Source organism: Setaria italica, chromosome IX, assembly GCF_000263155.2.
Source record: "Setaria italica strain Yugu1 chromosome IX, Setaria_italica_v2.0, whole genome shotgun sequence".
Classification (NCBI taxonomy): domain Eukaryota; kingdom Viridiplantae; phylum Streptophyta; class Magnoliopsida; order Poales; family Poaceae; genus Setaria; species Setaria italica.
The window spans coordinates 19,216,412-19,239,339 of record NC_028458.1 but is presented as its reverse complement, the minus strand read 5'-3'; the positions used below and the strand labels follow the sequence as shown (position 1 = coordinate 19,239,339).

The window sequence follows — 22,928 nt, the reverse complement described above, 5'->3', positions numbered from 1 at the left end:
TTTACACACGTAATCCATACGAACTATATACATCATTTCGAAAAAATACAAACACTCCATCTACAAAATACAAACACTTAACCATATCAACTATAGCAACTATATTAAGGAACAAAAATATGAGACAAATTAATTGAACATATTGCAAAAATATGCATGTCATGTACACTACATAATTGGATGAATATATACCTAAATCGAAGCATTCAACAAGTTCTACACGTCAATATCGCGGGCAGAGACTCAATTGCGTCTGAACTACGCATCATCTAACACAAAACACCATTGCATTTCATTCAAAATTGAAATCATCAACCTAACCCTAAGTCACCTAAACATCCTCCGATCTACCAAATGCAATGCTAAACCAACGCAAAACGTAGGGGGATACCTTCCACACAAAGCGGTCACCAATCCACAACTTTTCCCCACCGAAATCGCCGGATTTTAGGTGGATTTGGGGGTGGGGTGGCGGGCGGCGGCGGCAAGAAGCTCGGGCGCGGGTGTCTGGAGGAAGAAGAAAGAAGGGAGGGAGGAAGGAAGGAGCCGGCTCGCGTGTGTACTGGCACGGCAAGCGCTCGCCCACGTCAGCGCCCAGCTGGCGCAGCAGGTCGCCATGCCAGCGTGGCAGGGGATCTGCCGCACCAGTGCATGTGGCGCGGCAAAGGCTTCCTGCCGCGCCTGGCGGTCTGGCGCGGGCAAAAGGGTCACGCGCTACAAATAAAGTTCGGCTAAGGTTATTTTTAAAAATAAATTAAAAAAGTTAAAAAAAAATGTCCAAAGGAAGCCAGCGACAGCGACCGACTCTTCCCCTCCCCCGTCCAAAGATGGCAATGGGTAAATCCCCATTGGGTATGACCACCCCATACCCATCCCCGTCATAAAAATTTGAGATCGCCAGAATCCCCATACCCGCTATGGGTGGGGAATTTTCCCCAGACCCATACCCGGCCGGGTAAATCATACCCAGCGGGTCACCCATACCCGCCAATACTAATCAGCAGTTCAACATCAAATCAGCAGTTCAACATCAAATCAGCAGTTCAACATCAACCACCAGTACCAGAGCGCATAAAATTAGACAAATAATAGCATATAGTAATCTCCACTGCAACCACCAGTCACATACTCACAAAACACCATCACACAAAGTCATTGTCATAAGTCATTACATTTTTTGGGGTACATAAATATAGGACAACAATTCAACAAACATGCTGGTCATTTGTTGTCTTGTTGATGACTTGATGTGTTGGTTTCCTTCACTTGGAGTTGGAGACAACAGACAACTTGCTTTGCTCAAAGTTCAAGTTCCTATATGGCAATATGGCATGGCAGGCAGTACAACAAGAATAAGAGTTAGTATGTGTCTAGACTCTAGAATAACAGAATAACAGAATAAGAGCATGATTGCAATAGTAGTTTCATTTAAATATGTGCACACCTGGAGACCCTCTTGAATATCTTGGAGGCAAGACCAGAAGGTGGCTGCTCCTTTTTCCTTGTTGTCAACTAAAAAGGAAAACCATCAATTAGGATAGAATCAAAGTAAAGAGAACCAACCAAGCTACAAAATAAGAGAATGGACATACTTTTGTACTTGTTCCGCAACCAATCTTGTGAGCACATAAGAGCCTCTATCATTTTTGAAGTCAGCCTACTGCGATGCTCGCTAAGTACTCTCCCACTGGTGCTAAATGCAGACTCAGATGCCACTGTAGTGATAGGAATTGCATAAATGTCCTTTGCTATCCTTCTCAAGGTTGGATAACGTACTCCAGCCACCTTCCACCAATCCAGCACCTTGAAACCCTTAGTTTCCAGAGATACCAGTTCATCTTCTAAGTAGCGATCTAGTTCTGATTTGAATCGCACAGCAGATGGCCTTGTACTAGCAACTCTTGCACTAAATGAAGATAAGAACTCCATGTCTTCAGTTGGAGGTGCTGTTGCTGTTGATTCGCTATTGTCACAGTCTTCTTCCACATGGTATTCAATCATCAATTTAGTTAGCAGATCTATGATTTCAGCAACCTTATCCTCACAAATGTAACCAGTTGTACCAGTTAGCCACTCAAAACACATCAGCAAGCTCAACTTTTTGAGACGAGGATCTAGAAGGGTTGCAATACCCATCAGTCCTTGGATGTCCGACCAATATTTGTCAAATTTGGCTATCATGCTAACTGACATCTCTTCAATCTTTGTACTGCCACAAGTTGACCACTGTCTAATTTTCTTCCTAATCTCACAAATTTTTATGAAGTATATGTTGGCAGTAACATATTCAGTTCCAGAAAACAACAAAGTTATGTCATTGAACAATCGAAGCCGTTCTACAACATCAGCAGCAAATTTCCATTCCTCCTCACTAGGCAAACATGTATATTGCTTATCAACATGACTTGCTCTAATGAAAACAGCTTTATAGGGGACTGCAACACTAAGCATCTTAAAGGTTGAATTCCATCTAGTCTTGCAGTCAAGGTTTATCTTATGATCCAAACTAACCTTAACAAACTTAGCTATCTCCTCAAACTTCTCTATCCTTTTTGGTGTTGCTGTCCAATAAGCCACACTTTCACGGATATTCTCAATAGCAGTTTTAATATGTTCTAGACCATCCTTAACAATCAAATTAAGAATATGAGCACAACAACGCATATGTAGTAGTTTTCCTTCATTTATAAGCTTACTTTTTCCAATCTTCCTCACCAGATAAGGGATTGCCGCATCGTTAGTTGTGCAGTTGTCAAGGGTAATTGTGGATATTTTCTCATCAAGGTTCCAATCAACCAAGGACTCATATAGTTCTTCAGCAATCACTTCAGATGTGTGAGGAGCTGGTACATAGATGAACCTATACATGTAACAATGTATGTAATCAGATTTCAGATTGTAGGACTTGTGCAAAAATCGGTAAAACATGTGCAAAAATAGATTTCAGGACATGTACCTCATGATAATGTTTCTCAAAGTCCAAGATTCATCAATGAAATGGGCTGTGACTGCCATATAGCCCCTTTTTTGGTTGTCAGACGTCCACAAGTCAGAAGTTATGGCCACCATTGAATCAATACTAGCCATATATTCAATTGCTTTTTTCCTCTCCATCTCATATTGCATCACAATATCCTTCCTGAAAGTTTTGAAGGAATATTAAAAAATGAATACAAAAATTACAATGGCAGCAAGACCAAACAGTAAGGAACAAACCTTATTGTATTCCTAGTACCCATCTTGAATAGTGGCTGAAGTGCACTTGCAAACCTCCGAAAACCAGCATGGTCTACCATGCTCAAAGGATACTCATGCAGAATTATCATTGCAGCAAGTTCCTTTCTAGCTACTTCTTGGTCAAATGTGTAGTTTTCAACTTGAACGGTACCTGATTTTGTGGAACCAAACCTCAAACAGGATTGTGACAAACTCTTATTCCCTGCTGTCTTGATCTTTCTAAGTGTACACGACTTCAAATGATCATGTAAGTGCTTAGTTCCATGGTTTGTTTCACCTGATAGCTTCTTGAAACAATACATGCACTTTGCCTTTGTTGTGCCCATGTACCTAACTCTCTTGAACTCATTCCAAACCGCTGAGGTGAGCTTCCTCTTTGCACCACTAGCAGGACCATCTTCATCTTCTTCAATAGGATCTTCATCATCTTCTATTTCAATAGGCTCTGACATCTGAACTGCAATTTGTGAGCATTCACCTTCACTGCTAGTACTCATTTTTTTCAATCTGTATCACATAATAAGGCACATTCAATAGAAGAAATAATAATAATTACACTAATGACTAATGAGTTTTACAAGTAAAGCAGAGTAAGCTAGTTCTTGAAAAATATTTATCTAACGTTGACAAATAATAACTACACTAATGAGTTTTACAAACCACATCCTTAGTCCTTACGAATAACTAATGAGATAACAATTATCAAACATAACAGATGTTTGCAATTGTGCAGAACTGCATATACACCAAACTCATCTACCAACACTAGTGTTCTTTCAAATTTATAACTATCAGACTATCAGTTATTCAGTTACTCAAGTTCTCCTAAAAAAAATTCTGCTCAGGCAGCACAACTCACAAGTATTAACGAACTGAATTAGGAATTTAGGTCATGTATCAAATTACAAGCATGTAGCTCGCTTAGCATAGGCATGTAGCTCTTGGATTACTTACATAAGTGGCTGCAGCAACTTGCGGCTAGCACCAGGAGGGCGAGAATTAGTTACTACACCACCTGAAGATGTGGTTGCAGCGGCACCTTCCCGAGATGAAGCCGGAGAAAGAGGGGGCCGGCCGTCCTTTTGCTTCATCTTCTCCACGCCCGCAGTAGCTCCGGTCCTTTTCTTCTCCTTGGTGGTGGTGTTCTTGGGCTTGGTTTTAGGAGCGGCGCTATTCCTGTTCTTGGGCTTGGATGCAGGAGCACTGGTGGCGACGGCACCAGCGCCGATCTTCGGCTCCGCTGTAGGAGTGTCGCCGGCGACTGCAGCTTGGACCTCCGGATCTTGTAGCTTCAAAGTGTTGCCGGCGTCGACGAGCTCGGGATCCGGTGGATTCAAGTGGTCACCATCCTCCAGGAGCTCCGCGATGTTCCTTTGACGCCGGAGTGAAGGAGCTGGTTAGTGAAATAGTGCGGGGGAGAAGGAGGCAAAGGCAAGGAGCACGGTCGCGCGGAGCGCCGAGCGCCTCTGCGCCATCGCCTGCAAGTGCAAGTGCAAAGCATATGAAGGGAATTAGGGGAAGGGGAACTGGGGGTTGGGGAATGGGGATCACCGTTCTTGCTCCGTCGCCGGCATGGCGTGGCGTCAAGGACTCAAGGGGGGTTGGGGGGTCGGGCGTGGCGTCTTCCTGGCGCTTGGATGCCGCCAGCGAGACGAGGAGTCGGGCGCCGGGCGTTGATTTTTGCGGCGGGCGGCGGCGTTATTTTTTTCTCGGGAGACCAGAGTACCAGACGTTGCGGTGGAGGCGGGTGGGAGGAATTGGGATAGGCGGCGGTCGGCGGAGGCTGAGAGGGTTGGGGTGTTGGGGAACTAGGGTTTTACATGGGCTGCTGGTGGGCTTTTTTATTTTGGGCCGGGTATTTTTTTCACCCATGGGTTAACGGGTATGGGGACTGCTGGAACATACCCATACCCACGTACCCGATGGATGAAGGGTTTGGTCCATTTACGTACCCGTGGGTAGTGTATTTAGTCCATATTCAGACCCTAATGGAGTAAATCCCCGTCGGGTATCGGGTCGCGGGTACCCATTGCCATCTTGACCCCCGTCCCCTCATCCGGTATTCCGGTCGGAGTTTGCGCAAAACCCTACCACAAGTCACCGCGCCGGCCGCCGGGGCGAAATCACACTAGGAGAGGGAAAGGGTGACGGCGAGGTCCCGACAGATTTACGGTGTGGCATGTCCACCTCTGTGGCCGACGGTGGCGGCAAGCCGTCGAGGTGCTCCTCCGCCATCGTCGCTGACACCGCGAGCGGGTACCACATCCTCAGGATAGATGGTTACTCCGGCACCAAGGGTCCGCCAACGGGCGAGTTCCACAAATCCCGCACTTTCACCGTCGGCGGTCACGGTTCATCCGCTACTACCCCAACGGCCGCAATTCGGAGGCCAAAGATTACATATCCTTTTTTCTTGTGCTTGACCAAGGTGTTGTCAAGGAGGTGAAGGTGCAGTACCAAATCCGTTTTGCCGATAAGGTGGAGAAGACCACCTTGACATCCCAAGAAGTGATCACCTTCCAGTACCAGCAAAGTTCGGGGTATACAAAGTTCAGCAAGAGGGAGCACCTGGAGAAATCAGAGCATCTTAAGGATGATTCTTTTGCTGTCCGGTGCGACATTGTCATTATCAACAATATCTATGCCAAGGATATTGCCAAGGCCACTACACCAGCCTTTGTCTCTGTGCCCCCCTCAGATCTGAGCGTGCACCTTGGCGATTTGCTTCTGAACGAGAATGGTGCCGACGTGGTGTTTGAGGTTGGCAGCCAGACATTTGCTGCACACGGTGTGTGATCGCGGCCCGATCTCCAGTCTTCAAGGCGGAGCTCTTTGGCACAATGAAGGAGAGTGTTACAACAGGTGTCGTCCGCATAGACGACATGGAGGCTCAGGTGTTCAAGGCTTTGCTCTATTTCATGTACACTGACTCATTGCCTAAGGTTAAAAAAGAAGAGGAAGATGTCATATCCCAACACTTGCAATGGTAGTTTTGGCAATGGTAGTTCATGCTTTCCACTTGCAGTGCAACGCCTATCCTAAAGTTGATTTCGTTTGTCAGCCTCCTTTCTGTTAGTTGATGGCATCTGTACCAGTTGAAGATAATGTTTCTTAATCAAAAAGCTTTGAATCTCCCTAGAGAGGTTTTGTGCTTGTTATATAACTCTTTGGATGATGCAGAATATTCTTTTTTAAATATGTTTCCTAGTGATTTCATGTCATTTTCTGTTAGCCCAGGGTTTGCTATGCTACCTGATGTTTTCATAGGGATCATCGCATCCCTGACCTAGAAGTTCTCTGTTTTTATTTGGCAACGTGTCTTTTTGCAAAAAACCGCATTTAATTGAGGACACTTCTATTCGTCCATGGAACGATTTTGTGTGTGTTTGGCCGCCTCCTTTTAAGCCTGTCCATCCAAATTTTTGACCCTTTTCTTTCATCACCTGGAGTCCTAGACTAAATGTTATAAACTGGAGGGGACTTGATCCAGCATTAAAACATTTTCCATGTCAACACCACAGAAATCTAGATGTCAGACAAGCAAACATGGTATGATCAGCAGTTTCAGTAGTTTCATAAATTTTGTACCATTCCTATCCAGGTCAGTTTCTCTTCGGTAATTGTTCTGCAGATTGTACTCTTATCTGTTTGTAGTATTATCTTTGCTTGGCACACACATAACGTTCTTAAATCTATCACACATGAGAATGTTTAGATGTTCCTACAAAGAGGAGCTTGTGAATAAGCTGCAAGGTGATGCAGATGGTTCAATCCTTGGTCAGTTCTGAATCTGCCCTACACAATATTTTGGATTGGCCAGGATGGATCTGAGGGCTTGGTGTTTCCGAACCTACAGAGGTTTTAACTTGGGACAGACCTAAACATAAACCTATAGACTATAGTGCATGATATCCCCAAGTTTTCTTCAATTTGACCTTGCACATATTATCTGCTTTGAAACATGAGCCTACACAAGTGATACTAGGATGTCTTCTTTTGTTTTCTTTTTGCCCCAAGGAGATCCAACGAACTGATGACCTATCTGAGGACAAAATGTGCCCTTGAACTGACACCGGCATCAAACTGTGAAAACAGTATGCACTGGACCTGGGTTAACGAGGTACAGCCGTGCAGAAGCAGAGATCTACATAGGTAATATCAAAATCAAACAAACCAAAACAATTCTTGTATGCCGTTATTAGCAAATAGATAAAGCACAGACAACACTAATCTTTTTGCCAAGATAAGATGAGAGATCCACATACAGCCCTTTTCCCAATAAAAGATATGATGTCGACTAGCAAATTGAAGTCTATTAACCATTCTAGCTGATAATATAGTCCTTATCGATCAATTACTAGAGATCTAGAGATGCAATCAACTATCCTAAAACACATACAACTGAGAGACTGCTTAACCATCTTCTATATGTGACAGCTGAGGTGTCGAAAATAGGAACTATGATAAACAAAACCACCTGATAATTAGTCAAAAAATCAGCATCACTGAAGAATCAACTCCTTTGTGATAGAGGGACAGCTTGTGCTGAGATGCTCGAAGCCGTCACTGGCCACAAATGCCCTTTGATTTTCTGGGGAGCAGAGAAAATGCAGACAAATGCCCATTGCAGTGGTGCTGCTCGGCTAGCGTCAGTATGGTTGCTACCGAGCCTACATCAATGTACCGGCACAATTTCTGTTCGCGTTTTGACTCCGGCTATAACAAGCAGGTGACGGGCCGTGACATCTTCTCAATATTTTCATCGTATCTGGAGACAAGACGATTATATGTCAAATAGGAAGTTTTCTGCATTTTTTTGGCTAATAATTTTGTGCCAAAAAACATCCTTAGTGTCACTACACCTGGATTATCCTAAGCACATGTTCCATTTTATCTCTGTTATTTCGCTTTGAGATCGAGTCTTTTCTTACCTTTTGTTCTTTCTTTTTAGAGAAAATAGGTAAACAAGGCAGGAATTATTTAGGTAACTTCCAAAACTAGCATTCACATATAGACGAATCTATTAAGCCTAATTAGTCCATAATTTGACAATGTGTTGCTACAGTAAACATTTGCTAATGATGGATTAAATAGGTTTAATAGATTCGTCTCGTCGTTTAGCCTCCACTTATGTAATGGGTTTTCTAAATAGTCTACGTTTAATACTCCTAATTAGTATCTAAACATTCGATGTGATACGTGCTAAAAATAAGCAAAGTTACCAAACGCACCCTTAGCTTCGAGCCCCTTCTTGTCTCCCCCACGTCGCCCCTCACGGGCGACTCGGGCGGAAGCCGGCCGCCGGCGCCGCGAAGCCCCCTCCCTTCCTCGCCACCACTGGAGCGCCCTGACGGAAGTCCGCTCGGTCGCGAGGCTGGTGGCGGCGGGGTCTCTTCTCGCCCCCTTGCTCGGCATCGCCATTGAGGGGCTCCGACAGGCGGACCCCTATCCCGGCGTGGTGGCTGTAGATCCGGTGCCTTTGAGGCTGGATCCGGTCCTCCTCGGCAGATCTACGCGGCAATGGCTCGTGGCGACCCTTGGACGTTGGCGGCGGATGTTGCTCGTGGTCGCAGCGGTGGCGCCTGGCAGTGCGTTGGTGGCGCGGCGGTGGGGCTACTCGGGTTCTCCCCTGCTTTTCCTCCCCGACACCCCATGGCGGCGGCGGCGAACAGCCGGTAGGCGGTGGACGCGCCGCTGGTGGATCTGCGCGCCAGGGCCCTAGTTTGGCTCTTGGTGGCGGCAGTGATGGCCGGACTCCAACGGATCCGACCCCGCTTTGGCTGATTCCGATGCCCCGCTAGAGGATTTACGCGTCCTCGATGGCTTCTAGCGGCGGTGTGTGCTTATTGATGGAGGTGGTCGGCCGATCACGGTCGACTGGACTTGCAGGGAAGCGGCAGAGATGGTGGTTAGTGTTCGTCAGATTGTGTTGGTTCTCAAGCGAAAGCCTTGCTCGGTCTTTGACAAGGCTCGGTCTTTGACTGTTGCCGGCAACGACGGTGCAATGGTGCATTTCCTTCTTAAAGACGTTGTCGTGAGGACCTCAACCTCCCATGACATTTCCAGGTGAAAACTAAAGAACCGATGGTTCGGGCGGTGGCAGCGTCTTGACGTCGCTTTCCTCTTGGGGCGTCGCTTTGGAGTCTTGGGGATGGTGGCATCAGGGTCATCTTGGTGCCTGATTTGGTCTAGGTGTGATTGGTGGAGTTTGTGGTGGAGATCGACTCGGTGCTGTATCTACAAGACAAGAGATCAGCAAGCAGCGCGTGTCCATTAGATAGGACAATCTCTACATCAAAAAGTTTCTAAGAAGATAGAAGATGTAAGGAGCTTGTTGCTGCACTAGACCATAGTAGGTTGAAGGAACAACTTAGAAGAAATTTGAAGTTGTAGCTTTCATTCTTAGTCTCTTTCTTTCTTGCTATTCTTAGTCTCTTTCTTTCTTGCTTTTTGAGTTCCTCGTTGTGAGGCTTCGAGTCCAAGTGCTCGTGTATCTTCTGGTCTTGTGGCCAGTTTTGTTTCTCCGTGATTGTAGACATTCACTTTGCGAATGTTCAACACCGGGTATTTTCCTTAATTAAAAAGACATGAATAGTAGCTCCGTGACTTCCTTATGGCTTAACACTGATGCTGCAATTCAGTTGCCAGCAGTACTTGGCATGCTAGACATAGTATGCGCTATGCGATCATGTAGACTTAAGGCATTCTGGCCCTGTTTTATGGTGAGCACATGCTGCTCAGGTTACCAGCAGTCACATTGTCACAAACCAAGAGATCACGCAGTTCTGTTGACATCTGACCGACACAAACCACAAGCTAACTCTAGTAGTCAGCAAAACTCTACTATTTGGCCAACATTTGTAAGAAACGTGCTTCAGTTATTACAGTTATTGTTGAACAAGACATATGCTGACGTAAAATCTTTGAGGCAATAATCATATTTTTAAGACAAGATCATTCCTATTGAGCCAGACAGTCCAGCAAGTTGCACCTAGCAGAATAAAAAAAAAGAATCATTGGCTTCTGGCCTGCTAGACTAAGTAGTGTATATTCAGTAAACTGCTTTGAGCTGGAAGGGACTTGATAATAAGATATGCCCTTGATTAACAGGTGGAGAAGCAATGAAGTGGAATCAAACTATATGAAAACAGACTATGTTTAATACTCCTAATTAGTGTCAAACATCCGATGTGACAGGTGCTAAAATTTAGCACCTGCTATCCAAACACCCCCTTAAGTCTGGAAGCAGAGATCTCGCTAGGTAAAAAAAAAAAATCTGAAATTTCACAAGCAAAGAGGTAAAGCACAAGGTCAGTACTCGCTTTTTTTGCCAAGAAAAGATGACAGATCCACAAACAACCTTTTGCCAAGAAAGATGCCAACTAGCGAATTTGCAGTCTATTAACCATTCTTGCTGATAACAGAGCTAGTCACGATTGATTGTTAGAGTTGTAGAGATGAAATCAGCTGACAAAACACACTGACAAAGGAGACCACTTTAATCAGCATCTTCTTAAGAACCAGGATAGAATAGCCTACCTCTGAAAGCTGCAGTGTAGAAAACAGGACGTACCATTGCTAAAACTACATGATGGCATAAGTTCACAAGTATAAACAACCACTACTAAAATACTAAGTATCATTATGTATGATTATCACCTGAGAATCAACTCCGTGATAATAGAGGGGCAGCTTGTATTCAGATGCTGGAAGCTGTCACCGGCAACAAACGCCCTGAGATTTTCCGGTGAGCTGAGAAAATCAAAGCATGATTCCTTGAGCCCGCAGCAGTGGTGCTGCTCGGCTAGTGTCAGTATGGTTGCCACTGGGCCCAAATCAATGTACTTGCACAATTTCACTTCTCATTTCAACTTCAGCCTCACCATGCCATACCTATCGGATGCAACGAGCAGATGCTGAACTATGGCATCATCATCATCTTCCTCTCCAGTCATATCTGGAAACAAGTCCGTGTATACGAAATACAGTAGAGCCTTGAACACCCGAGGCTCCATGTCATGTATGTGCACCACACCTCCAAAAAAAGGAACCAAAAACCAGAAATGAATCCCTGCCAGCATTTTGTAGAAACCACTACTACCAAATTAAGCTAGCTATTCGAGTACAGTTTCACGGTGAGGTGCGACATCGTCATCATCACGGATGCAAACACCGAGCCATGCATCGTCTTCGGCTGTGGTGTCACCGCCGCCAAGTACTCAACAGCATCTCGGTAGTCTCCTCCAGTACGGTGATGGCGCCGTCGCGACGTTTGAGGTCTGCAGCGAGACATTCATGGCACATCGCTCTGTGTTGGCAGCCCGGTCCCCTGTCTTGTCTTCAGGGCGGAGCTATTTGGCCCATGAAGGAGGGCACAACGGCGAGCGCCATACGCATAGATGATATGGAACCATGAGTGTTCAGGTTATTGCTTAGTTTCATCTACACCGACTCAGTGCCACATGATTATGTTAACGATGATGATGACAGTGATGATGATGTAATGATATTGTGGCAGAACTTATTCGTGGCAGCGGATATTTACGATCTCCGGAAGCTAAAGCTGGTATCCGAAGAAAATTTATACCGATACATTGAAGCAACAACGGTGGCAAGCATCCTTGCGCTGGCTGAGCAACACGATTGTCAAGGGCTAAAGGATGCATGCTTGGACTTCCACAACTCTCTCGGAAAAAAGAAATCATAGATTCCGATACCTCTAAGTAATTTTGTATTATATTGGTACTTAGATATGTTGAGGACCAATGCTGATTACCTTTGGATGATGAGTGATTGACAACGTTGTGTAGAATGATGTTACTTTTGGCTTGTGCAAATATAGGATGTGACATGGCGGTCGACGGCATGCGGTAAAGGTCAAACGAAAGGTTCATGCCGATGGACCAAGGGCAGTGAAGGGTGAACTCGAGTAGGCTTAGACCGAGGGACCCAATGAGTCTGGGCGGAGTCATCAACGATCCTCATGGTACACGGAAGAGTAAGAGAAAATGACAGGATGGAGACGACGTCGGTTGAGTCGAGCGGGACGGAGGAGTCAAAGGCTTGGCGGAGGCTGGACAAGCGTCGATATCGAGGAGGTCGTGTGGTGGTCAAGCAAAGATGGACGGTTTGGGTGGTATGGACCTCAAAACCACCATGCAGGTAGGTTTCCCGATTTTTGGACCTCAAAACCGGGGGCGAGCCCGATGCAGCCGGAGCTTTGAGAAGGAGGGCACGTGGCATCATCACAAAGCTGGTGTCGAGGCGAAGCAAAGTCGTGAAGGTGGCGTGTCCGTACGATGAGTCTAAAAAAATTGGACCAAAATACCCCTGCGTGGGCGGTTGTCTTAATTGTAGTTGTAGGGGTATTTTCATTTACGCGGTAAAAAGGTTCTACATGGTCTAAACGGTGAACATGAAACGGTGATTACACAGTTTTACACGATGAGTAGACCGTTTTAAACAACGTTTAGGTGATAGGAAAGTATGCACTACAACTAATGTCAATCAGCATGGCACTTGTTATTTGATTTGAGAATTGTCAACTAGTAAAACCAACCTCAGATCTTTGGTCAATTTAACTTTTAGTGTTGGTAATTTTTTATATTTGGATGATGAAATATCAAAAATTTTAATTTTCATTTGCATAAGTATAAATTTTATTGCAATATTATAGTCCGTATACACGCCCTACTCACTGCTCGAAGAATGACTGAATGACTACACGCTGAGCCACCTCTCGCATCGTCGTCCCCCTCCCGCACCGGCACCGGCACCGGCACCCGCATGCAGGTAACGCACTAGCTCGTCGAGAAGGTGAACGACAGCAAAACTGACAGAGGCAAACATGATGGTAGATACCCATAACGTGGTCTCTTTTGACGGTATATATTTAAATGTTGGTTCTTTTGATGCTATGGATCTAAACTTTCCCTTTGTAGAAAGAGGGATGGAAATAGAAGTAGAAGGTAACTAGTCTAAGACAGACTTCTATATTTTCTGAAAGATACAAGATATATAAACAACTTATCTTTAAAGTCCATATTAAATCCATATATAATATGTTTTTAAACATCTATCAACATTTTAAAAAAATCTGATTTAATTGGTACCAACATTTCTAGACATTGGCCAACCATTTTTTTATATACCAACATTTTTCTTAACCTTTTTAACATTATTGCTTAACTTTTTTTTTACCTGCACCAACCTTTTTTTGCACTCGCTAACATTTTTTTCTCAATGTTTTTTTGATATTCACCCACTTTTTTATAAAAAATATTTCGTTGAACTATTATGGGCTAATTATTAGGCTACCGTTAGGTTACAGTAGATGTTTAGTTATCTGTCCATCCATCATCGCAAGATAGATAGGACCCAGCAGATGTTATCTGTCCATCCGTCATCGGAAGATAGATAGGAAATCCGACTTCTGTAAACATTTTTGGGCTGAAAATGATGCGTGGACCCTGGAGACTCCTGCTCTCTTAGCCCAACAACCGAGGCCCAATAACAGATATAATTTTAGCCCAAACAGTCTGTGGAAAAGGAAGAGCCCCTCCGCTCCACTTCGTCGTGCTCTCCTCAGTCCTCTCTGATCCTCTTCCTGTCTCCTCTCCGCAGTCCGCAGCTCAACTTCATTTTCCGCTAAACCCTACGAAGGGGGAGAGAGATGGCCGTCGCGATGCTACGGGACCTGAAGTATGTCGTCGGCTCCTTACTTGGCAAGGTTCGCCGGATAGTTCGTTAACAAGAACCGTCTCCTGACTTCCCAAGCTCTCTTTCCCCTGTTCTTGGCGCCGCGGCTTGCCCCAATGGGACTGATTTTGTGACTTTGTGTTGCTAATGTGGAAGGGGGAAGTGATGCAAGATCTGGAGTATTCCATGCGTACTAAGGTAACCTCTTCCGCGAGGAATCGCATCACCCCCAGTCCAAATTTGCTGTTTTGTTCTTGCCCCTGATGATGGTGGTGGTGGCGGCGCCGGCGGCGACGGTTTCTTGATTGGTTCGGGTGTGCTTCTGCTCTTGTAGGGAGACTTGACCCGATTGGAGGAGGCGAGGCTCCGGGCTTTCAGCGGGATTGCAACAAGGGGATTCGCCACGGGCGCCGCAATTTACAGTTTCATGGGGTGGTTCATGACCGGCAGTAGGTGCCTCTCCCTTTCCCCCTTCTTCTTGATACTGGAATGTGATGCATTGATCGAAATATACTGTGGTACACGAGGAACATTCTTCATAAGAAAAGGTGGGGGTGTTCCTTGATTACACCATGAAGTGTGCCGTTGGGTAGGAGATCTTGTGAATTGTACTATTGTGCTGTTAATTTCTGTTATGATATTTTCTGGGTCCATACCTGCTCTTTGTGTTTCTGCAAGGACCAGTCTGATGGACGTTTACTGTGTTGATAAGTACAGAGGGTATGTTGATTGTGTGTAGTGGTAAGATTGCTTAAAGTTCATGTTATGCCAGCAGAATGGTTGTGGACTTATGTCTACCATACTCGTGGAAGCCTTCCAGGTAACCAAACACCTTATGATGCCTAAGTCTATCTATTCCGAGCAGGCTGGCAGGATTGAGAAGCAACTTGCATCCCACCGCACAAAGAGTTGGCAATCTGGCTAGACAGCTCATCTATTGTGGCCACTGTGGACTCTGGATGTCTGTTTGTCTCTTGCAACAAAGAATTTTTTTGTCAAAACTGGTGGTTCTATTAACACGTTTCCTATGCAAGAATTAGGAGAAATTTTGACATTGAGCAAAACTTTGTATGGAGTGAAAGAGAAAGCATGCTATACCCACCTCTTCATAGATTTAGCCTCTATTTTTGACGCTTGTGATTTTCTGGAGGTACCTTCCAAATCGTGTGGGTAACTAGTATAAATTTAACACTTACGGCAATGATGTGTGATCGAGATTCTTACTAGACATTTGTCATATGTTGCAAAATTCAGTATAACACAAAACCAAAACGGTTTTGAGGATATGTCAAGCTTGAACTATACTGGCAGATGGTAGCACGCGTCTCTATTGGCAATTTGAGGAAAGGAGCATCCCTTTCCCACTATCTATAAAACCATGTGTCTTCTAATGAACAGTAGGTGTACTGAAGACAATTCCTTGCCCCTTTCTCCTAATTAGGAAAGTTCTTTTGTAAACTCTTTACTATGCATTGCACCATTGATTATGTATTTTTGTATCAAGTGTGTTCTTCATAAATTGTTATTTTCTGCCTTGTTATTATTCTTCAAAGATATTTGCATGCCTAGTCCATGGTTACTCATTTATCAACAACCTTGAATATGTTACATGTAGAGCATTTTTGTCGTAGTATATGATAAAGTACACTATTATAGTAATCTATCTGTCACTGGGCTCTTGAAACTATATTGTAAATGTGTAGTGTTTTTAGAACAAGTAAAACTTGTTTTTTCAAATAGATGTAAACAAGTAAAACTTGTTTTTTCAAATAGATGTAAAAAATACATATCTGTATATTTGTGAAGTTACATATGGCCATTCACATTTGTTATACCTCTGATACAATCAATTGTTTGTGAGAGACACTGCGAGGGAGTCATCACATTTGTAGTTTCTTCCATACGATCAAATACTGTACAAAATAAAGTTCAAAACTATCATTGTTAAAATACCTATCTTTAGGATTCCAGTTCCACCTTTGCCTCGATTGTCAAGGTTTGGCGGAGTTTATGGTAATATAATGGCTATTCAACATGTAGTGATCCCCTTTATTTTATTAATAATAAAGCATGCAAGTCTGCAGTGAGGATATCCATGCGTGCTAATTTGTTTCAATGTTTCTTGGATATGGACATGGTTGTTGGAATCCAACTTGGATTCAAGCGCCCAAATTGGAAAAATATAGTTTGATCAAACGATATTTTTAATTGGAACACAGGATATGTTGCTTGGGCCTGAATATGTGTGTCAGAACCTGACTCATATTCCAAGTGTCCAGTTCTTCTCTGTCAATTCAGTTGTCTGGGTCACAATAGTTTTGGTGTGAACATTATTTATAATAAAATAACTTCCATGGATGACTCGAGTTGACCCCTAAAAAAACATTTCTTAAAACATAGGAAACTCTTATGTGATGCATATAGAATATAAATATCTACAAAGAAACCAACCTAATTAATAAGGAATCTAGTTAACTCTATTGTCCAACAAATACTGTTGTAACTTGTAAGCATTGCATAAATTTTGGTCTGATGTTAAAAAAAATTTAAATTCGAGGGAAGCACATTGGCTTTCTCCCCTAAGAATATCTGCAGCCAACATAGGCTAAACTAGTTGTCAACAATTGCTTTTCAGAAAAAAAAAGGTTCTCAACAATTCACCATGTAGGCATCTAGGTATAGACCTGTCAAATATTCACCTTGTAATTGGAAGGAAGTATATAGCTAGTTATTTACATTCAGGAAATGGTAATATTAGTTAATTATATTAAGTTTTAGATTTAAACTAAACAAGTTAGTATTTGTCTTCTGGTCTGGAAGAAAAGACCATTGAAGGGAAAACGAACCTTGGGAACCTTATAAATAATTGGATGCATCAAGCCATTGACTCTTTGTTGTTCATATGGTGCTCATGCAATATTTCATCTTTTTCACTGGGAATGCTAATTTACTGAAGCTGTATTTCAGGTGGTGCTTTTCTAACAGGAAAGTTGATGTATTATATAGCCTTGCGTATGTGTGCTCAACTCATTTTGGAAGTTTACGATCCAGAAGACCGCATGAAGATGGAACTCGCTAACATGCATGGTTTGTCAAAAATTGGTTCACTTTTTGGCATAAGGTGTCTCAGTTAACTACTTGTTTCATTAACACAATACCTTTACTTGCTTCATTCACAGAATACTTACTAAGCATAGTGATGACAAACCACTGGTTGAAGCTGTAAGAAAGCAATTCTTTGCTGAGCATCTGTTCAATGACCTGCACCAAGTAGTCCACTTTTCAGGTGGCATCCATGCAGTTGGTATGTTGACAGCGCTTTTGTGGAAAGGCTAAAGGAAACAGAAGCTGAACTTAACACCTCTGACAACGAGACAGGAACATCTTCAAGACAGACAATAGCAAACATCGTGAGTTCTACTAATTTTCACAATTGCTCATAACCTAGCTTGGCAGCACCCAGTATCACTATGTTTTCTCCATTCATTTTGTCTGTTCAAAATTCAGAATACTTTATAGCATGATAACTCTTCTTTGTTTCTTTCCTGTATATTTACTCTTAAAGAGATTTGGAGACCTCATGGATGACCCGCTGGCTTGCATGCTTGGTTCTCCAATAAGGGACATGGGAAGCCACAATCCCTCGGAAAACACGAGAGCTGTCCTGAAGAGAACGGAGCCACGAAACCGCAAGAGAAGTCACCGCCCATCATCGCCATCAGAATGCTGACAATTTAGTTGCTGCATCGTGATGGTTGGACCATAGCCCATAGGTGTGGACTGTGGTATGATGTTGTAAATGTTAGCATTCTGGTCGTCAACTGGAGCAATTAGTTGTCGGCATATATTTTCTGGGGGTTGAGTAAGCTCATGTGCACGAGCTAATTGAAGTGTTTATCTGCTGTCACGTACACAATGATATGAACGGTAATTGCTCAATCACCCTGTTAAATGCACCCGCATTCTTGCAAATGTATACAACCGGGTTTTTGAAATGCAAGGTTCTGGTGTATAGTGTATATAGTACTAAGGATAGAAAAGTTACATTTCAAAATGACCATTCTTTTAGTTTTACAGAATGGCTACTTTGTTTTTTTAGGAAAACAGAATGGCTACTTAATAAAGGTTTGAAGATCCGGCCCAACGGATGCCAATTCTCGCGGCCCAAGAAGGCAACAACTGCGGTCCAGCAACAGAAAGCAATTGGACCCAATAGCATCGAACGGTCCGTGGAAATAAAGGCCCCGAATCACAGGGCAGCTCCATCCACTTCCGTCTTCCTCCGTTCCTCCCCTCACCGCTCTCTGCATCCCCAGTCCGGACTCCAGTCACCACTCACCAACCCTACGAGCAGCTAGAGAAGCGATGGCGGGGCTGCTGCAGCTCATAAAGGACCTTTATTTTGGCCCCCCGCCTGGCAAGGTTCGCCGGATCGCTCCCAGAAACGGCCTCACTGCCGTTCCCAAAATCCCTCTTTTTTGTGTGAAACAGTTCTTCCTCAAATCTCCTCTCTTTTTGTTTACCAACAATTTCCCTCACATCTTTTTCGCTTCTTCTCGGGCTGGGGTTTGATGGGGTTTTGTGTTGCTAACGAGGCAGGGAGTGATACAAGATCTGGAGTACGCCATGCGGACCAAGGTAAGCTCTCCTGCGAGAATCCCCCTTCCATGGCATCCCCACAAACTCCAAAAATGAAAATCGTCCTTGTTGATTTGCTGAGTTGGATGCTGCGGCTGATGATGTAGGGCGGCTTGACCAAAGAGGAGGACACCAAGCTTCAGATTGCCAATTTAGTTCCAACTGCGGCCTTCGCTTTGTTCTCAGGATTGGGCAGCTATGCAGGGTGGTTTAGTCTCGGCCTAGGTTCCTCCCTCCCTCTCTCGATTGATATTTGGGAATGTTATCTGCGGTGTTTTTGGATCGTGTTAAACAATGAACATTAAGAAACAAAAATATATGCCTGCCACCAAGTAGTGGGTGCCATTCCTGAATCCTGATAAAGCATAACCTTGTGTCAATAATTAGGAGCACTGAATTGTGTTGAAAACATGCCAGCTGCATAGTTGTGGCATTGTGTCAATGTTCCAATCGTAGTATTCAATAACCATACTTGTGCAAACAATACAAGAGGTCAAGGGAATTGTTTCTAGACAAGCCATTGAATGTTAAAGTTCAAGTGTAGATAGGACTTTTTTTTTTAAAGAACCTTGTGTTACCTGATGAACAACATTATTCCTTTCTTATGGTCGGTATTTCATAAGCTCCTATCCTAAATGTCCTGCCATGAATGTTGTTGTTTTTGTTGCTATCCAGTGCGCATGTCAGGGTAATAATGTTATTGATATATTCTGCCTTTGCTATTAGCTTTTCAAGGATGTGTATGCTTACCCTGCACTTGCATTCTTCCATTCTTATTAATGTTCAAGGATATTTGTATATGCCTACCCTATGCTTGCTTACCAACCATGATGGATCTGTTACATGTCGAGCATTTTGGCTTAGTTTATGTTTATGATAAATTTGGCTATACTGTTAGCATTTGTGATTGCTAGGACTTGAACATTATAATTGCTGTTTCTTTAACGAGTACCACATGTCTCCATAACATATGGTCAATGCAATTATTGGTTGTGACTTGTGAGGGACAAAGTGAGTCATCAGATTTTGATTATGGTTGAATTGTTGATGTAATTATGTGCTATATAAAAAAAATCTGCAGAACTATCATTTTTAAATTTGCCGTGCAGAGGATTACTGTTGGTACCAAAGCCTTGCTTACAATTCCATTGTGCAGGAAACAAGTTACTTGGGTTTCCACCTAGTCCTGTATTTGCAAGGTTTTGTGCAGCTACTGGTAAATCTCAAGACTCTTTAACCTGGTAGTGATCCTGTACAATTATGTCATGCAAAGGCATAGTCAAGCATTATTTTTGTGAGAAAGACAAATCAATAATTTTTAATTCGTTGATAAGAAATGTCTTTCATATGGACGAATCAACATGATTAGGAAATATCCACAATGAAACCAACCCAATTAAAAAGGAAAATGATTATTCACATCTCTAATTTCTAACTAATACTGTGCTGGTAGGCCCCGGATGAATCCATGAATAATACTGCTATAAAGGTGGAACACAGATTTTATTAACATCCAGTAGTAATACATTTTAAAACGCACCCATTGGTCGTTGTAGAACACACCAAAATTTAAACATATGTTACTTATTCGAATTTGTAAGATAGTTTTGTGTTCCAAAATCATGTACCTTCTATTTTTGTCACCATTCACTCATGAAGTTATAATATATTTGTGCTGTAGTTGAAAGGAAAAAAGATAGCAGTAGATAGAACCATTTGGCATAAAATATTGGACACATTCACCCTTCAATGATCATGTGGTGTTTAAGAATCAATTTTTCATCCTTTTCATTGGTAATATGAATTTATTGAAGCTCTGCTTCTCAGGCGGCGCTTATATCATGGGAACTGCCATGTATCGTGGAACCTTGCATGAATGTCCTGTATCGCTTTTAAACACTGAAGAAGGACGCATGAAGATGGAGCTAGCTAACATGTGTGGTTTGTTAACCGGCAATTCTCTCTTTGGCATCAGGTGTTCCAACTAATTACTTGTTTCACTAACATCATACTTGTTTTTTACTTGCCTCGTTAACAGAATACTTACTAAGCATAGTGATGATGCATACCTGGTCAAAGCTATGAAGAAACACTTTTTTGCGGAGCATCTGTTCGATGACCTGCATCAAGATCAACCACTTCTAAGGTGGCACCCACGCCGTTCATATACCGACAGTGCCTTTGTAGAAAGATTGAAGGAAATTGAAGCTATAAACTCCAATGATGAGGCTAGATCAGTTTCTGGAGAGACAACTGCAGACAATGTGAGTTCCTAGTTTACCACTAAGTCTGCAGTTTGTCAGTACCATACCATGTCTATACTTATTTTCTAGATCCAGTTGTCTGTCTTAAGTTTCTGAACATTTCACTGCAAGATGACACTTTTTTTTTTCGTAAATTATGCTTGCAGAGACCATCTGGAGACCTGATGGAGGATCCACTTGCTTGTATACTTGGTTCTGCAGGTGACGTGGAAAGCAACAATCCCCCTGGAAAGACCAGCACTGTCCTGAAGCGAAGTGAGCTGCGAGCCCGCAGGAGAAGTCACCGGCATCATCATCGGCATGCTGATGACAAGTTTGCTGCATTGTGAATTGGATCAGAAATGCAGTGGAATACCGTAGACGCTAGCATTTTGTTTGAATCTCCTGTTGTGAGAAAATAAGATTGCTGGAACAAGATGTTCATGCGTGCGAGCAGATTAATTGAAGTACTATGCCTGGTCAAAATTTGTAGGTTGTGACAATGTTGTGTGAGCATACCTGTGAGGAGAGATGTTGGGTTGCAGGTGCTGCATTGACAGCGATGTAGGTACTCATGTATCCCTTGATCTTTGCATTCTTCACTCAACAAATGAAAAGATGACAAGTATTCCCTCCGTCCCAATTTACTATTCGTTTTGACTTTTCTTATGTACCTCAAAAGTTAAAACGAATAGCAAAAGTTATATACCTCAAAAAAAATTAAAACGAATAGTAATAAAAGTTAAAACGAATAGCAAAAGTTATATACCTTAAAAAAAAGTTAAAACGAATAGTAATTTGGGACGGAGGGAATAGTAGTTAACAAGCATATATGTTTAAAAAGTATCGATTTTGCAAATTTCATTCTAACTACAGCATCTAAAGTCGTTGGAGTTTCGCCAATCTATGTATAAGGTACGTCATATCTGGTGGTAAATCTCAGCACTGTAGAGCCTAGTATCGATCCCCACCCCTGTTTCCCGTTGGCATGCAAAGGCACAACATGCTGTCATCGTCCAATTTGCTTTTCACGCCTTACTGTGTTTGTCAAAACATGCTTTACATTTATTCTCTGGCCCTGTGTTGCAGTGTCTAGGTTGGTCGGGGTTCCACCTATCAACGGATTGAGGTTCAGCTTATCTGCTGGTAAATCTCAACAGTATGTACAGAACCTTGTAGCCATCCCCTCCCACCTCGCTAGTTAGGTTAGGTTGTTGTAAAATTCGTAAAGATTTTGTTTGGATAGCAGTGGATTGAGGAGGAACAGGAGAGATTGGAGGGGAATTTAGTTTATTTTAGACTCAGTCCCCTTCGTTCCACTCCAATCCCTTTCTACCCAAACAAACCCAAAAAAATATCGAACATAGTAAGTAGATGACATGACTTGGAGGGGATTGGAAACTATAGTACATACCTATAGGCCAGGTTTTGAGAACCAGTAACCAACTCATCATTCTTACTTGAATTGTAATGTATATAAAAGATACCCCTTTTATTCTGAGTTCTCATCTCAATTGCTGACCTAGAAACACAAACGCTGCCCTCAAGAGAAGGTAGTTTGCTGCATAGGAGTGGTGGAATTCTGGAGATGTTGGCATCTCTTGTCTCACTTGCAGTTGCAAGCTAGTATTATTAAGCAGAATAAGCTAGTATTATCAAACCTACGAGTGAGTGCAGCACGGTTTTTCCCCTTAAATGAGTTGTACAATAAAAGATACCCTATACCATATATCAAACGTAATGATCTTGTTGAAAAGCCTCGGGCAGCCATAGTGTTCCAGAATCTAGAATGCCAGCTTTACCGAATTTTGAATGTCTCAGACACCGTTAAACATTTACTTCATTATTATTATTATTACCATAGGTCTCCATAGACACTGCGGGCATGCTGTCTTCCAGCAATGCTCGAACTGAATAGGGCAAATAGGAAAAGAAAAACGACACATAAGAAACAACTACAATTGCTAACAAGGAGACCTCATGGATAGGGGCGGATCTAGCGGTGGGGCGGGCGGGGCTCAAGCCCCCACACCGCCTCTCAGAACAGTGGAGCCCCCTTGAGCCCTTTCATGATTTTCGAGGAAGAAGGGAAGGGAAGGGAAGGAAGAAAAT

At 43.1% G+C, this 22,928-nt stretch overlaps 3 protein-coding genes and 1 pseudogene across 3 annotated transcripts; 3 read left to right on the top strand and 1 right to left on the bottom strand.

The window, feature by feature from the left end:
* Positions 1-1,262: 1,262 nt before the first annotated feature.
* LOC105915132 (zinc finger BED domain-containing protein RICESLEEPER 2-like) lies at positions 1,263-3,326 on the bottom strand. The gene is made up of 6 exons (XM_012849003.1): positions 3,217-3,326; positions 2,957-3,139; positions 2,716-2,860; positions 2,512-2,625; positions 1,445-1,512; positions 1,263-1,314 (listed from the first exon to the last, which is right to left on the bottom strand). Exons 1-6 carry the CDS (start codon positions 3,324-3,326, stop codon positions 1,263-1,265), a joined length of 672 nt encoding a protein of 223 aa, XP_012704457.1.
* A 2,090-nt stretch (positions 3,327-5,416) lies between these two features.
* LOC101765821 lies at positions 5,417-11,944 on the top strand (annotated as a pseudogene).
* A 1,868-nt stretch (positions 11,945-13,812) lies between these two features.
* Positions 13,813-17,951, top strand: LOC101768916. Its single transcript, XM_004983003.3, has 6 exons — positions 13,813-13,966; positions 14,092-14,133; positions 14,270-14,384; positions 16,903-17,022; positions 17,115-17,345; positions 17,501-17,951. The coding sequence occupies exons 1-5, from the start codon at positions 13,910-13,912 to the stop codon at positions 17,159-17,161; spliced, it is 381 nt and encodes a 126-aa protein (XP_004983060.1). The 5' UTR covers positions 13,813-13,909; the 3' UTR covers positions 17,162-17,345; positions 17,501-17,951.
* A 244-nt stretch (positions 17,952-18,195) lies between these two features.
* Positions 18,196-21,459, top strand: LOC101768519. Its single transcript, XM_004983002.2, has 7 exons — positions 18,196-18,357; positions 18,535-18,573; positions 18,681-18,798; positions 19,730-19,789; positions 20,401-20,509; positions 20,612-20,837; positions 20,984-21,459. Exons 1-7 carry the CDS (start codon positions 18,301-18,303, stop codon positions 21,164-21,166), a joined length of 792 nt encoding a protein of 263 aa, XP_004983059.1. The 5' UTR covers positions 18,196-18,300; the 3' UTR covers positions 21,167-21,459.
* The last annotated feature ends 1,469 nt before the right edge of the window (positions 21,460-22,928 follow it).

Coding starts and splice junctions, on each gene's coding strand:
- LOC105915132 (XM_012849003.1), bottom strand. CDS start 3,326: ATGATAATTCTGCATGAGTATCCTTTGAGCATGGTAGACCATGCTGGT. Junction 1,513..2,511: donor AGATAGCTAAGTTTGTTAAG/GTTAGTTTGGAT, acceptor TTTCCTTTTTAG/TTGACAACAAGGAAAAAGGA. Junction 1,315..1,444: donor ATATTCAAGAGGGTCTCCAG/GTGTGCACATAT, acceptor ATTGCCATATAG/GAACTTGAACTTTGAGCAAA.
- LOC101768519 (XM_004983002.2), top strand. CDS start 18,301: ATGGCGGGGCTGCTGCAGCTCATAAAGGACCTTTATTTTGGCCCCCCG. Junction 18,358..18,534: donor TTGGCCCCCCGCCTGGCAAG/GTTCGCCGGATC, acceptor CTAACGAGGCAG/GGAGTGATACAAGATCTGGA. Junction 19,790..20,400: donor AAGGTTTTGTGCAGCTACTG/GTAAATCTCAAG, acceptor TCTGCTTCTCAG/GCGGCGCTTATATCATGGGA.
- LOC101768916 (XM_004983003.3), top strand. CDS start 13,910: ATGGCCGTCGCGATGCTACGGGACCTGAAGTATGTCGTCGGCTCCTTA. Junction 13,967..14,091: donor TCGGCTCCTTACTTGGCAAG/GTTCGCCGGATA, acceptor CTAATGTGGAAG/GGGGAAGTGATGCAAGATCT. Junction 14,385..16,902: donor GGGGTGGTTCATGACCGGCA/GTAGGTGCCTCT, acceptor GCTGTATTTCAG/GTGGTGCTTTTCTAACAGGA.